This window comes from Bufo gargarizans, chromosome 3 (genome assembly GCF_014858855.1).
Source record: "Bufo gargarizans isolate SCDJY-AF-19 chromosome 3, ASM1485885v1, whole genome shotgun sequence".
NCBI classification, from domain to species: Eukaryota; Metazoa; Chordata; class Amphibia; order Anura; family Bufonidae; genus Bufo; species Bufo gargarizans.
In genome coordinates, this window is record NC_058082.1 from 261,093,895 (window position 1) to 261,110,603 (window position 16,709).

General features: G+C 46.8%; 1 protein-coding gene across 2 annotated transcripts in view; it reads right to left on the reverse strand.

Moving 5' to 3' along the window:
• ZZEF1 (zinc finger ZZ-type and EF-hand domain containing 1) overlaps positions 1-16,709 on the reverse strand; it is a 140,934-nt gene that overhangs the window by 57,512 nt on the left and 66,713 nt on the right. For both annotated transcript variants that reach the window (XM_044285185.1, XM_044285184.1), the window contains exons 19-27: positions 15,260-15,419; positions 13,860-13,981; positions 13,660-13,782; positions 12,672-12,841; positions 11,298-11,379; positions 10,638-10,839; positions 10,319-10,464; positions 8,507-8,747; positions 357-436 (exon numbers count right to left, since the gene is read on the reverse strand). In XM_044285185.1, the coding sequence (XP_044141120.1) occupies positions 357-436; positions 8,507-8,747; positions 10,319-10,464; positions 10,638-10,839; positions 11,298-11,379; positions 12,672-12,841; positions 13,660-13,782; positions 13,860-13,981; positions 15,260-15,419 (1,326 nt within the window). The remainder of the gene's footprint in view (positions 1-356; positions 437-8,506; positions 8,748-10,318; positions 10,465-10,637; positions 10,840-11,297; positions 11,380-12,671; positions 12,842-13,659; positions 13,783-13,859; positions 13,982-15,259; positions 15,420-16,709) is intronic.

Consider the following 16,709-nt stretch of genomic DNA (forward strand, 5'->3'; position numbering starts at 1 on the left):
GCACCGGCGCTTCTTTGAGAACCGTGGCCTTCTCGCAGCTTACCAAACACAGCGCCATACATTGTATAGAAGCTGTGCTTGGTAATGCACTTAGTTCCATTGACTTAAATGGAGCTGAGCTGCTACTGTGCCATGTGCTCGAGGAACGGTTCATCATTGGCCTAGGAAAAGCAGGGAGAAGGCCACGGTGCTCATAGGAGAGTCGGTGCCTTCTCAAACAGCTGATCGGCGAGGGTCCCAGGTGTCAGGTCTGGTGGTGAATGCGCCTCTACATAACTTGGGCGCATCAAGAGCCAGTGCAGGGTCTTAATAAATGACCGCATATATCTGTAGGAAAAAAAAATGTAAACTCTTACCATCCATATTCTAATGCCATCTGCCAGAGCATACACCTGGGCAAAATCTTCACTTAAACCAAGGCTGCCACTATTGAGAACTGTAAGGGATTAAAAAAAATACTGATTAGCAATTCTACACTGTATCAGCACAGACAAAGAAATTATATTCCTACTTTTTTTTTTTTATAAGTCAATATTTACCACCCGGGAACTGGCTACAGACACCCATGGTGATCAGCTTTTATTGCCAAGGAAGGCAGCAGACAAGCATTTACAACCATGCAATTCAAGTAAATGGCCGATTATGGAACAGCAACAAGCTGGGTCTGCCAGAACGCAAGCCCTATTAGTGATATCATAATCAATAATATATGGAAAGAGGTTGCCTTCACAAAACTATTCAACGTCAACCGCTTTTTCAATAAAAGAGTGTTGTCGGTGTTTATATTAATATAAAAAATAAAATAAAAAAAAGGGGGTAAAGGCAAGGAAAAGTCATAAAAATTAATAAAAGTGATGCTCATCTGCCTCTCCACTTTAGTGTCATAACTTTGTTCCTCTCTTCTCTCATGAGGTCTTATTCTCTGATGCAGCAATGAAGTCCTGTATACTGCATGACACTACTGCAGCCAATCACTGGCTTCAGCGGTATACGCTACAAGACTTGAGGCCAGTGTGTGGAGGCAGCTGTCACATGTGTTATACAGGCACGTCACTGCTGCAGTCATGTAATCAAAGCCTGGCTTGGAGGAATGCAACGGTTTACAACTGTGAATATAAATGTACTGTTTTAACACCTTGCCATGACTTTTAGGTTTAAAGTTCAAGTGCTGACAAATTAATTAGCATTATACTATAGACTTCTCTTTGTAGTTTTAAGAGCCATTAGTATCTGTACACTTTTAAAAGGGAGCCAATATATTCCAGCCAAGAAATATGAAACATAAAGATGTGTTGAAGGCAGGTCAGTGACTTAGGCTACTTTCACACTAGCGTTCGGGTGTCCGCTTGTGAGCTCCGTTTGAAGGCTCTCACAAGCGGCCCCGAACGCATCCGTCCAGCACTAATGCATTCTGAGTGGACGCGGATCCGCTCAGAATGCATCAGTATGGCTTTGTTTGTCCTCTGCTCCGCTCAGCAGGCGGACACTTGAACGCTGCTTGCAGCGTTCGGGTGTCCGCCTGGCCGTGCGGAGGAGTGCGGATCCGTCCAGACTTACAATGTAAGTCAATGGGGACGGATCCGTTTGAACATGACACAGTATGGCTCAATCTTCAAACGGATCCGTCCCCTATTGACTTTCAATGTAAAGTCTGGACAGATCCGTTCAGGCTACTTTCACACTTAGAATTTTTTTTAACAATATAATGCAGACGGATATGTTCTGAATTGAGCCACCGTCTGCATTATATGAGCGGATCCGTCTCAGACGGATCCGCTCTGAACGCAAGTGTGAAAGTAGCCTTATTTGCAATAATTTCAAAAATCTTGTTAAAAAAAGTAAACTACTTTTATCAGAAGGCATTGATTTGTTTGGGAAAGTAAATCTCCTATGATATATAAGAAACCAACATACTTAACTCTTTAAAATAGGGAGGGAAAATGATGAAAAACGAGATTTTTGTATAACTTACCAGTAAAATCTCTTTCTCGCTCTTCCTTGGGGGACACAGGAACTCTTGGGTATAGCTTATCTCCATAGGAGGCGTGACACTAAGTAAAAGACTGTTAAGCCCCTCCTCCAGCAGCTATACCCTCAGCCTGGAGAGAGAGACTTTCAGTTATGTGCCCAAGTAGTGCAAGACAAAGGCAAGGAGTAACCAAACCAATACCAACAAGTCCGAAAAAAACACCCGAAGGCCAACAAAAAAATAATGGGCGGGCGCTGTGTCCCCCAAGGAAGAGCGAGAAAGAGATTTTACTGGTAAGTTATACAAAAATCTCGTTTTCTCGCCCAATTCCTTGGGGGACACAGGAACTCTTGGGACGTTCAAAAGCAGTCCACAAACAGGGAGGGACCACAATCAAAAGCGAACCAGGCACCGTAAACATTAAGGCACCGCCGCCTGCAAGACCAAGCGGCCCAAAGCAGCATCCGCCGAGGCATAAGTGTTCACCCTGTAAAACTTGGTGAACGTGTGCAAAGAAGACCAGGTGGCCGCCTTGCACAGTTGTTCAGCCGAGGCACGATTACGCTGAGCCCAGGAAGCCCCGACCGCTCTGGTAGAATGAGCGGTAACACCAAAGGGCGGATCCCTGCCCCGAGCACGGTAAGCCTCAACAATAGCCATCTTGAGAAAGCGGGCAACAACCACCTTAGACGCCGCCAGCCCCCTGCGCGGACCCTCCGGAACCACAAACAGAGAATCCGTACGCCGAAAGGGTCTGGTCACATCCAGGTAGATCCTGAGAGCCCGAACAACATCCAGACGGTGAAGCTCCCGCTCCCGGGGATGCGACGGGGTCGGACACAGAGAAGGAAGGACAATATCCTCATTCAGGTGAAAGGCGGACACCACCTTCGGAAGAAAGTCCGGAACAGGACGGAGAACCACCTTGTCCTGGTGAAAAACCAAGAAGGGCTCCACGCAAGAAAGAGCCGCCAACTCAGACACACGCCGAAGAGACGTGATAGCGACGAGAAAGAAAACTTTGCAAGACAACAAGCGAGGGGAAACCTTGCGCAGAGGCTCGAAAGGGGAAGATTGGAGAGCCGCCAACACAATGTTTAGATCCCAAGCAGGAACAGGAGGGCGATAGGGGGGAGCACAATGAGCAACCCCCTGAAGAAAGGTCTTAACCGGACCGAGCGGAGCCAGCGGACGCTGAAAAAGAACCGAAAGAGCCGAAATCTGACCCTTCAGGGTACTGAGACCCAAGCCCAGAACCAGACCAGATTGCAAAAAAGACAAGACCGTAGGAAGGGAAAACCTCAGAGGGGGAGTCCCCAAGGCCTCACAGAAAGCCAAATAGGCCCGCCAGGTACGATAATAAATCCTGGCCGAGGCCGGTTTCCGTGCACGAATCATGGTACGGACCACGTCAGCCGAAAACCCCCGCCGCGTCAGGACCGCGGTTTCAATAGCCACGCCGTCAAACGTAGCGACCCTAAATGCTGGTGGAAGATCGGCCCCTGAGAGAGGAGGTCTTCTCTGAGAGGCAGAGGCAAGGGAGCGTCTGCCAGAAGCAACATAAGGTCGGCGTACCACGGACGACGCGGCCAGTCCGGGGCGATTAGGATTGCTGGCGTGCCTTCCGCCGCAATCTTCCGAAGGACCCGCGGAAGAAGAGGCAGGGGCGGAAACACGTAGAGGAGCGAAAACTCCGTCCAGGGGAGGACGAGCGCGTCCGCGCCGTAAGCGTCCGGATCTTTGGCCCTGGCCACGTAGATGGGAAGTTTGTGGTTGAATCTGGAGGCCATGAGATCCACGTCCGGACGACCCCAACGGAGACAAAGAGACTCGAAGACGTCGGGGTGCAGAGACCACTCCCCCGGGTCGATCGTCGTCCGACTGAGGAAATCCGCCGCCCAATTGTCCACCCCCGGAATGTAAATGGCCGAAAGGGCCGGAACATGAACCTCCGCCCAGCGAAGGATCAGAGACACCTCCCTCATCGCCGCCGCGCTGCGAGTGCCCCCCTGGTGATTTATGTATGCCACAGCCGTGGCATTGTCCGACTGGACCCGAACAGGGCGACCCTGCAGCAACGAAGTCCAGTGTCGGAGTGAGAAAAGAATGGCTCTCAGCTCCAGAACATTGATCGGCAGTCTGGACTCCGACGGAGACCAAGTGCCCTGGACGGACCGGGGAGGGAACACTCCCCCCCAACCCCGCAGACTGGCATCGGTGGTAATCACCAGCCAAGTCAATGGCAGGAAGGACTTCCCCTGAAGAGGGGTCCGCAGCCACCAGAGGAGAGAGGAGCGAACCTGGGGGGAAAGGGGAAAATGCCGATCCAGACTCTCCTGGGACTTGTCCCAAGCGGACAGGATGGCCGTCTGAAAGGTGCGGGAGTGGTACTGCGCGTAAGGAATCGCCTCGAAGCAGGACACCATCTGACCCAGGACCCGCATGCTGAACCGGAAAGAAGGACGGCGGTGGGACAGAAGGCTCCGAACCGACCGATGGAGGAGCAGGCGCTTCTCCAACGGAAGACGAACCACCGCAGAATCGGTATCCAGCAGCATCCCCAGAAAGACCAATTGCCGGGAAGGAACAAGAGAGGATTTGGGTAGGTTGATAACCCAACCAAACTGGCGCAAGGTCTGCAGCGAGAGATCCACGCTGGCTGAAGTCAGTGACAGAGAAGGCGCCTTGATTAGGAGATCGTCCAGATATGGAAGCAGAAAAACTCCCCTGGAGCGAAGTAAGGCGAGGACCGGGGCCAGGACCTTCGTGAAAACACGAGGGGCCGTCGCCAGCCCGAAGGGAAGGGCAACGAACTGGTAGTGTTCGGACCCCACTGCAAAACGCAGAAAGCACTGATGACACCGTGCGATTGGAATGTGAAGGTAGGCGTCCTGGATGTCGATGGAGGCCAGGAACTCCCCCTGTTCCAGAGAGGCCACCACCGACCTGAGAGACTCCATCCGGAACCGCTGAAGACGAAGGAATCGGTTCAGCCGTTTCAGATCCAGAATGGGTCGCACCGAACCCTCCTTCTTGGGGACCACAAAAAGGTTCGAATAGAACCCCTTGAACCTGTCTCCCATAGGAACCGGGATGATGACCCCTTTGTCTAGAAGAGTCCGAACGGCAGCAAAGAAATCGGCCGCCCCTCGGGAATCCCGGGGAACCCGAGAGCGAAAGAACCGAACTGGGGGAAGGGACGCAAGCTCGAGTTTGTATCCGGAAGACACAACCTCGAGAGCCCAGGCGTCGGAGACGTGCGCCTGCCAGAAGTCCCTGAACAGGAGGAGACGTCCCCCCACCCGGGTGGGTGGGGGCGCACCTTCAGGCGGGGGGCTGCTTGGTCGCGGGAGCGCGAGCAGGTTGAGATTTGCGCCAGGAGGGCTGGGTCCGAAAAAAGGGTTTCTTACGCCTGTCCTGGACAGGGTTAGCGGACGGACCAGAGGCGGAGCGAGGAGCGGAAGCCCTACGAGAAGACCTGAAACGGGAGAAGGTGGGACGACCACGAGTGGAGCTCCTAGCCTTGGATTGGGGAAGATGGGTACTCTTCCCCCCCGTGGCTTCCGAGATGATTTCATCCAAACGGGTTCCGAACAAACGAGCACCAGAGAAAGGAAGGCTAGTAAGAGACCGCTTTGACGCGGCGTCCGCCGACCAAACCTTTAACCAAAGCTCTCTCCTAGCCGCCACGGCCAGAGCAGACGAACGGGCAATAAGAGCCCCTGCATCCAGGGATGCTTCACATACAAATTTTCCAGCCTGAACGATAAGTTGAGCCAGGGCACGGAGGTCTTGAATAGGGACGTCAGATTCAAGCTCCAGATCCAGCTGAGATGCCCATTCTGAAACCGCCTTACCCGCCCAAGCGGAAGCAAAGACTGGCCTAAGCGCGGATCCGGAGGCCGAAAAGACACCCTTTGTAAGGGCCTCTATACGACGATCTTCAGTGGATTGTAAGGAAGAACCATCTGCGACGGGAATAGCCGTGCTCTTGGACAAACGGGCCACAGGGGGGTCGACCTTAGGAGGAGACGCCCAGTTTGTGATGCAATCCGCCGGAAACGGATAACAAACATCTAACTTTTTTGGCGGGGTAAACCGTGCATCAGGACGGGCCCAGGCCTTAGAAACCACTGACGAAAAGTCAGCATGGAGAGGAAAAACCGCTGAAGCCTGCTTCTGGCGAAAAAAGGAAACACTGGTTTTCTCAGGATCAGGAGGATCATCGCGAATTTTAAAGGTATCACGGATACTGTTTATGAGGTGGCCCACAGCGGAAGCCAGCTTTGAAGGCAGCGCCGAATCCATATCCCAATCGGAATCAACCAGCTCCCCTTCAGAGGGCAAATCCTGCAAGGAGGAAGGGCCCGACTGAGAACGCACCCTTGGGGGGGATACCGAGGCGTCCGAGGATGACCGGTGATCCGCCCTAGACCGCTTCTGGGATTGGCGGACTCTGGAGGAATCGCCTGCAGAGAGAGACTCAGACGGGTCGGCCAGGACAGCGGACCCGGAGGGCCCAGCAGGGGAATCATCCGGCTGCGACAAGGGCAACACATCTGCAAGTCGGCCCACAACGCTAGTGAGACTAACCACAGCCTGGGAGAGGGATCTAGCCCAGTCAGGGGGATCCGACAGGCCAGGGGGTGACACAACAGACGGCGGACCCTGCGATGGGTCTTTGCAAAGCGAACAATGCGGGTCAGGCTGCCCTTGAGGAAGGGGCGCCTTACATGCGGTGCAGGTATGATACCAGGGTCCCGCAGGCACTAAGGGGTCAGACATGTTGGTGGAAAAAAACTGCGTCCAGGCCAGGGGGCTGCAGTGGAGGAAAGGGTCAACAGTCCTACCAGGTCACAGAGGAGCAGAACGGCAGCGGCAGCAGCAGCAGATCAGCGGCGGCAAGCAGTGGTCCGTTCTGAAGTGAGGATCACAGAATCACGCAGGCACGAGAGGAGGCGGGACCAGTGAGGCGCGGGAAGAAGAACATCCGGCCCCTGACTGAAAACCAGCAGGACGCGGCAACGAAAAAAAAACTCCGCCCCCCGCCGAACACAATTTCGCGCGCGCGCGCGATTCAATCCGCGCATCCAATCACCACATGTCCCACGCCGCAGCGAAGCGAAAGGCAGGAGCCGAAAAGACAGGGGCCTGTAGAATAGCGGCCCTGCGCGAACGGCGATCACAAGACCCGGCCGCTCCTAACAACCCTCCCATGAGCGCCGCTAGTACTGACAAGTAACATTAAGGCACCGCCGACAGGCCGCCCCAGAGTCGGAGCAACAAGGTCAGCAGAACGGAGTACAGACAGAGCGGAGGGGAGGAAGTCACAAGGAAGGGAGGGAGAGGGAGGGAGGGAGGGGGAGCGGAATGGCTGCACTAGCCACCTCACCATGTGATGTCTTCACCCTCTTGTCCATCCAGCTGGGGCCGCCCCTTCAGCCACTGGCACAGAAGTGACAGTAGCTGGAGAGGGGCTTGCAGGTGGGCGACCCAGGGCTGGCGGGATGCAGGGGAGCAAGAGCTGCCCTGGTCCTCCTTTTCTTCTGTGGGGGAGGCAGCAGGGCGGATAACCGGCCCTGGCGCAGCTCAACCCCGGGAAAACAGAGAAGTCTGCTGCGACTCTGTTGTCCCTGTGAAAAAAAAAAAAAAAAAAATCAAGTGAAAATAAAATAAAAAAGTAAAAAATCAAAAAATCTTCACAAAGACAACTCTGCAGTGCAGAGGGTGTCTTGCCTCCTTGACACTAAGCAAAAAACTGAAAGTCTCTCTCTCCAGGCTGAGGGTATAGCTGCTGGAGGAGGGGCTTAACAGTCTTTTACTTAGTGTCACGCCTCCTATGGAGATAAGCTATACCCAAGAGTTCCTGTGTCCCCCAAGGAATTGGGCGAGAAATGATACCTAACCCTTATAAGTGAGGTTTACAGGTCATCTAGACAAGGATGACATCTGTCTTTTCACCTCTGAAAAGAGAAATCTGCTCACCTCTGTGGCTGAGGCCCCGTCAAGAATCTGTCTCAGACTCAGTCTTATTTGATGGGGGAAAAAATGCAGCCTGCATTGCTATTCGTCCAGTCAAAACAGCAGACACCACAATGGACCCCATTATACATCAATAGGGTCCATCGGGGCCATTGGTGTCTGTTGTGCAATCTGGTATTGGGGCATGGCTTCCATTTAGAAAGAAAACCAGAACAGAGATATGAACAGAGCCTTAGCACCAACCTCCAGTAGACCCAAAAATGTCAGGAAAAAAAAAAAATCCTGGTTTCTTCTTTGTCACGTTATGCCTTTTAGCTAATCACAAAACAAATACTTTGGCTTCCTCTCCAAGCATAATTTACTTTGGCAGCAAGTTTTACTGGTCCGAGATATGCCTTACAGATCACATCACAAGCAAAACCCATAAAAGAGCGTGGCAGAGCCACAAATATCTCAGTGCTAACAGTGTTTAGGATTTTCAATGCAGAGGACAGGTCTTGTAAGAAAATCATTGCAAGGGAGCGCTAATCCACCTCTGTATGTCAATGCATTTACCATATTTTTGCAGTTTTCCATACAACTGTGGCGTAAGATACACCAGTGCAGCAAAGGTGCAGTTCACAGCTTGATCAACCGCAGAACCCGCCACTATATCATTCCTTGCCAGCTGTTTCCTAATGGCTTGCACCAGTCCTTTGAAAAGTTCAGAATTAGGGCCACAGAAATCCTTGGTAGGATCTGAGTTTGCAAAGTCAAGGAGAAAGTTACGACAGTCATCTGCATGAGAGTTCTTAGTCTGGAAATAAAATAATAATGTAAAAGAGCATTTACATAATATTAGCTTTCAACTAAACACTATGGTTGCGATTTTGCTCTATTTCACAACTATTTTTATACATACGGTAGTAAATATTTTTTACCTTTATGCTTCCAAAGATTGACTATATTTAATCATACATGGCCATGTTAACTAAAAAGAAACCAATTCTCTAATTTGTATTAAAATGTTACTTTCTTTATTGCATGTAAACATGGCAGCTGCGATTCGGCCTGTACATGGCCTTTCCTGCTAGATCTACCAGCCAGGTGTACAGGTGGCAGGTATGTATGGGCTGAGACGCAGCTGAAAAGGTGCAATATGCCAGTCACAAGCATTAAAGTACCATCCAGTATTCTGAATATTAACAGCAGCATTTAGTTCATAACTTGCATGTTTTTCAAGTAAGGGCCATTTCAGCTGAACGTCTCATCTTGTCATATACTGTTAGCCAAGACCCAAACATGCAAACATCTCTAGGTCATCATCTGACAGCTTCTACATACACTATCCAGTCCTGCTCTCAGCCGAGAAGTGCCTACAACTGTATGCAGTCTAAGTAATCCTCTGAATACTTCCATAGCAGTTGCACAAATCTCTGACGGTTTGCTACGTTTCCTCCTGCAGTGCAAACTGCTTTGCTCATAGAGCCTTGCCTTGGTTGGATACAATTGTACCTACTTTTCAGCGGAGATTGGGACTCTACATGTAAACAACAGAGTCTACATTCACTGTCAAGGAACAGTGAGAACTTTACAAACTATAAGTGTATAACCTTTCATTTATATAGTGTCTTAAGTGGTTGAACTTTAGTATAAGGATAAGAGACACTACGGGGGAGACTTATCAAGACTGGTGTTCCCATACGCCAGTCTTGATCCCCCTGCACAGAAGTAAGATGAGCCCAATTTAATAAGTGGCAAATAAATTAGTCACTCCTCTGGCCGTCCACATGCAAGAAACTGAAATCTATGCCAGCCAGGGTTTGAGCTATAACTTCTGCCAGTATCTGGAGCAAGTCATTGTAAATCGGACCTCCTGCTATATTCTTTAACAATTGTGGTTTAGAACAGCAAAGACAATGGGCGTCATTTACTAAGTGATGTACACCAGTTTTCTGGTGTACATCTGCCTCAGATTGCGGTGTAAAGTTTTTTTGCACCGCAATCTGCGACTATTCCCCACTCATGCCAGGTCTAAAAAAAAAAAAAGGGGGGGGGGGGCGGAAAGCCTGTCTCATTTATCAATTTCTGCTCCCGTTTTCGGCACAGAATATTATCTAAATTTAAGCCTGCTAGGAAGCTGTCTTACATTTAGACCAGCGGTGGCTGCGCCAAAGCTATGTAGAGGCAGGGGCCTCTATATAACGTCGGCGGATCCACAGCCAGGTATAGCGGTTATTAAGACCGGTGTCTAAAATGCCGGTCTTAATAAATGACCCCCAATGTATGGTAGATCTACTGCATTTAACATCAATCTGTGTGTGAAATACATATCATCTGTACACAGACGGAAGTAATATACTCAAATAATAAAATGAAGTAAGATACCTCAGCATATCTTTGGTCTTGGGGGTTTATTTCTGCTACCAAGTTGCTTTGGACAAACATTTGATGACTAAACACAGATTTCCACAGAGGGGAGCTAATAACTGATGTCATCTTTGAAGACGGCAAATCTGCAACCGGTCCCAACTCTATATATATATATATTTAGAAAAAAAATAAGAATTAGACATTTTATTCCAATAAGGAAAGACGAAGTGACAATCATAATTAAGCCATAGCTTGACTAGGTTTCATGCTTTATTTTGTTTTTATTTTTTTATACTGCTGTGTGAAAGAGGCCTATGGGACTGGAATGTCTTACCGCATGGTGACTTCATGGCCATAGACTGAGAAGCAAAACGTCCCAATAAGCGTGCAACAAGTAGCTGTAAATCTGAACTCCAGGACAGGGCAATGTCTGGCAGGCCATAAGCGGTCACTGTAAACTTAAACCCCCATTCACTGTTGCTATTGTCCGAGAAGAACAAAAAGTGAAGTTGTGGACCAGCCTTAAAGGTCACTTTCTGAAATATTAAAATAAGTGAAATATTACATATATAAATAGTTAACCTGCCAAAAATTTCCGTACCCTTCTCTTCCTCCAGATCAGTGCCAATTCAACTTGTCATTAGGACAGAAGTCTTAAAATTAGAGAATCAGCGTGATATACTATACTGACAATGAAAAGCCACCTAAAGTGAAAAGCAGTCCCTGGTTCTGTGGAGTGGCATGATGTTTGCACTGACTGCAAGTTCTGTTGGCACATACCGCTATACACCACCAGCTCTTCAGTGCTGGAAGAGGAGTGTCGTTGTATATCAATAGCACTGCTTTTTAGAAGAGGAAGTCGGGAATCAATAAAGACTTCGCAAATCCCACATATATATCTCTTTAATTGTAAAAAAGACTTAGACTTTGCAGTGATAAATAAATCTCTTCGAAAAAGAAACCTGGAAAACATAGTGTTTGTTTTCTTACTTACCTTTGGCCATTTGTCAGTACCAACTTTGTGATCATAACGAACTTTGCCGCCTCTGGCATCTGTAAACTCCAAATAGTCACATCTGTGTAGAAACATAAAATCCACTTATAGGTATCAATAGCATAACTACCGAGTGTAAAAAAACCAAGTATAAATCGGTGAAACTTTATACCTATTGCTGATTAAAACTGATCCTTCAATATAATTATCATAGTTTGAGAAGTTGTTACATGTAAATGTTGTTTGTCTGAAAGCTGGTTTGTTGTCTGCTATCCAAAATGGCGACGGATGTACAGTAAACACAATGAAATGTCCATATTAGGGCACTTTCACACTAGCATTGTTTGAATCCGACAGGCAATTCCGTCGCCGGAACTGCCCGCTGAATCCGGAAAAACGTGCGAAAACGGATTACATTTGAATCCTGATCAGAATGAAAAAACGCATTGGAAAAAAACAGATCTGCCATTTATGGACTAACTTTTTTTCACATTTTTCGGGTTTAACATGCAAAAGCCGGATCCGGTTTGACGGAACACATGGAGCCGGATCCGCCATTAATGCAAGTCAATGGGAAAAATGCTGGATCCGGCGTTCAAAGTGTTCCGGATTTTTGTCCGGAGGTAAAAATACAACATGCTATGGCTTTCTGAAAAGCCTGATTATTAAAAAAAGACTGAACTGGATGCATCCTGAACGGATTGCTCTCCATTCATGGGGATGCATGGGGATAAAACTAAATCAGTTATTTTCCGGATTTGAGCCCCTAGGACGGAACTCAGCGCCGGAAAAGAAAAACGCTAGTGTGAAAGTACCCTTAGGCTACTTTCACACGTGCGTTTTTGCTTTCCATTTGTGAGATCCGTCATGGGCTCTCACAAGCGGTCCAAAATGGATCAGTTTTGTCCTAATGCATTCTGAATGGAAAAAGATCCACTCAGAATGCATCAGTTTGCCTCCGTTCCGACTCCATTCCCCTCTGGAGGCGGACACCAAAACGGTTGACGAAACTGAGCCAAACTGATCCGTCCTGGCACACAATATAAGTCAATGGGGACGGATCCGTTTTCTCTGACACAATCTGGCACAATAGAAAACGGATACGTCTCCCATTGACTTTCAATAGCGTTCATGACGGATCCGTCTTGGCTATGTTACAGATAATACAAACTGATCCGTTTTTTGCAGATCCATGATGGATCCGCCCAAAATGCGAGTGTGAAATTAGCCTAATGCTCATGTTAATTTTTCAAATGGCCAAATATTTTCCAGTATTTTTTATTAATTAATTATATTTTTTCTATTATTATTGAGATGTGTAAACGCAGCTATACATTTTAAATGGTATGCAAGATAAATATATTTGGGAATTACCTCGTTTCAGTTTCACACTTGTCATCAAATTCCACCTCAAAGTATGTTGCCCCAGGACAAAGGAAGACTGTTGTATCACAACAATTGTTTTCATAGTTGTGGGGGGATTCCATGTTCCAGGTCTGAAGAACCACCGGATGTTGAATTTGACTCCAACTTTCCATTTCAATCTAATCATGAAGAAAAAATAAACAATACTCTGTTTATAACATGGTTTATTCTTCAACGACATGAACAGTTTCCCTGTATAAAAAATAAAATAAAATTCCATTCAAGCAAAATATCTTGTTGTGTCAAAAGGAAATCATTTTGGGGGTCATTTATCAAATCTTCTATGCCAGTTTCGTGGAGTAAAGAAGTCGCAAGTAATGCCCACATGCAACATTTGGTGGGCCTAGTCACTTTGAGAAGTGGAGTAAAAAGTAGGTCAGGATATCAGATTAGAACACCTTTAAGTCTCATTTATAATGTGTGACTTTTTAAAAAGTTTAATCTTCACGCCAGATAACCCCTAGTGTACCTTCAGACATAGGTGTATACCACATTGCACTTGCACCAAATATATTATTACTGTGCGCCATTTCATAAATTTGGTGCAACCTCAAAAAGTAAAGACAGACTTAAAAGTGACACCAAAATCAGCGCAAATACCCCCAGCAAAATTGTGGTTAAAGAGGTATTTCTAACATAGATATTTATGACAAATCCACAGAATATGCCATAAATGTCTAGTAGATGCCCGGACCACCTCGAGGACATGCACTGGCACAGCAGGTGGAGAATAATTAGAGACGTGGCCACACATACTCAAGTCTCTCCCGACACTTCTAAGGAAGTTACAGAACTAGAACTCCACAAAGGTGTGGATCCCGAGCTTGGACATGCATCTATCAGACATTTGTGGCATATCTTGAGGATATGCTATGAATGCTCATGTTGGGAATATCCCTTTTTATAATGAGACTAAGAATTTTTACAAATATACTACCTTATTGTCACTGTCACCAGGATCACCACAAAGCTTCATCATTAATTTAGTTAGGTTACCAAATCTTTGAAGTAGTAAAGAGTGTGGAATATCAAGAGAGCAAAACTCCAACATGTACATCATCTGTCAAATAAGACACTGTATCAGTTAGTAAGCCATTGAAAACCTGAAATATTTATGCCTATGTGGCTAATACTCACAAACTGGCGTGTTGACATGGAAAACACTGAATTGTTCAATTTTTCAATGATCACCTTCCCACTGCACTCGCTCAACAAAGACTCTAATATGTTTGTCGTGTTTGTTAAGAAAAGGTCAACATCTAGAAAAATAAAGTAACAAGTGTAACTAACACAGAGCAAAAATTGTCAACGGTAATGAATTATTTTTAGCATTATAAATAATATGATGTATAATATATGCATATGACATAGATTTATAGCAGAGTATTAATGGAAATTACCTTAAAGGGGTATTCCGGTAAAGTAACTTCATTTTTGAAAACTGTATTAAGGCTGCAAGCTGTGACCCAACCAGGACCCATAAATATACATATAACCAGAGCTTCACTCTACCTTGCAATCCATTTGTCTAGCTCAGGCATCCTCAAACTGCGGCCCTCCAGATGTTGTAAAACTACAACTCCCACAATGCCCTGCTGTAGGCTGATACCTGTAGGCTGTTCGGGCATGCTGGGAGTTGTAGTTTTGCAACAGCTGGAGGGCCGCAGTTTGAGGATGCCTGGTCTAGCTCCTGTGTGAGCCTGCAACACACTGAGTATCATAGAGCACAAAACTACAATCCCCACAATCCTTCGCTTTCCTGCTGTGAGTGTTGATGTTTAGTGATTGGCTGCCCGATATACGGTCTGGCCACGCCACCTACTCAGTAATCGCCAGCACACTAACGCCCTTTGTCTCACAAGACATTTAGCTAGAGAACTGATAGCAACACACTGAGCATGCTCGACCTAACAAAGGCTGAGAACTACAGGTCGAAGCCATGGCAATTTATGAGGAAACACAGTGCGTAGCAGAGGAAGAAAACTACTTTTATAACTTATAAATGGTAAATATGTGAAATTTATATTATATTAGGTAATTATTGATGATGAATTAGTCTCAAACATAAGTAATATTCATGGTAACCGGAATACCCCTTTAAGTTAGTTAACCACATGCAAATGTCCCCCCATTCATTGCAAAGGGTGAAACCTACGGTAAAACTCCACAACATAAAGTGACATTCTGCAGATTAAAAATCCACCCCACCGGATGATTTTTTCCCCGCAGCATTTGATGACATTTCTACTGTAATGTAATGCCCTGAGGATTTTCTGCCAGTGAAATCCAGATGGAAAATCCACAGCAGATCTTACGCAGGGAAGGCCCTAACTCTATTTCTCGGGCTAGTAAAAAAATTGTTGCGCCTTTTTCATTTCATATAGACCTATATTAATACCTTATAATACTAATACAATGAGACACAGGATTTAATAACTTGCATAAAAGCATAAAAGGGTTTCCCAGCTTGCAGTTTTTCTGGACTACCCATGTGATAGATCTGGAAGTTGGAAAGTTCAAATCCGACCACAACTTACATTTCTCAAGTAATTCTCTCGCCCTGGGCTGGGACACTGGATCTTCTCCTTTTAGTTGGCAAAAGCACCAAGACAGAAGACTACCCTGGACTGCCCACAACAAGAAATGTAGGTTTGGCCCACATTCTCCCTGGGAATCATGAAGAACTAATGCTTTACTCTGCAAACAGGAAAATAGAACTGTTAGAAATTCAGTCATCTTTAAAAAGCCTAGGAATATATTTATTGCTGTGTAAAAATACTGCAATGTGTCTATGTAACTGTCGGAATCTATGTCGCTTTGTGTGTGAACACATTCTAATGTAATTCAAATGTACAAGATGACGACATTCTAAATCTTATTTACAATAAAATATTTTACAAACTAAAAATCCTAGGAATAGAGAAAAATCAGTAATTAAATGGAGGAGTCCTCACATGTCAGAAACAATGCATCTGCACTTAAAGGGAACCAGTCATCAACCTTAAAGGGAACCTGTCACCGGGATTTGGGGTATAGAGCTGAGGACATGGGTTGCTAGATGGCCTCTAGCACATCCGCAATACCCAGTCCCCATAGCTCTGTGTGCTTTTATTGTGGAAAAAAAACGATTTGATACATATGAAAATGAAACTTAGATGAGTTCTGTACCTGAGATGAGTCCAGCGTGAAGGAGCCCAGCAATGCCCCGCATCCTCAGAATCTCCTCCTTGCTCCCCAACGTCAGAAAGCTAGAGCGGTGTAATCTCGCTATGCGCAATCTCGCTAGCGCATGCGCAGTTCATTCCCTGAGGCTGATGCCAGCACAGGGAAGGAACACTATGATGACACTAGCTCGTGCATCGCAAGATTACGGCGCTCTAGCTTTCTGATGTTGGGGAGCGAGGAGATTCTGAAGATGTGGGGCAGTGCTGGGCTCCTTCACGCTGGACCCATCTAAGGTTCAACTTATTAGAACGTTGCTGTTGATAAAACGAGATTTTTGTATAACTTACCAGTAAAATCTCTTTCTCGCTCTTTCCTTGGGGGACACAGAAGACCTTGGGTATAGCTCATCTCCCTAGGAGGCGTGACACTAAGTGAAAACTGTTAAGCCCCTCCTCCACAGCTATACCCTCAGCCTGGAGAGAGAGACTGCCAGTTGCGTGTCCAAGTAGTGAGAAAAGGCAAAGTCCAACAAGTAGAAACAACAAGCCAACTACCCAACGGGTAAACAAAACTCGGAAACCGTGCAGAAAAAAACCAATGAATGGGTGGGTGCTGTGTCCCCCAAGGAAAGAGCGAGAAAGAGATTTTACTGGTAAGTTATACAAAAATCTCGTTTTCTCGCCCAATTTCCTTGGGGGACACAGAAGACCTTGGGACGTTCAAAAGCAGTCCAAGAGGGGAGGGACCACAGCACCAAGGCGAAGCACCCGAAGGCAGCAAGGAAATGCCGCCTGCAAAACCAGGCGGCCCAAGGCAGCAGCC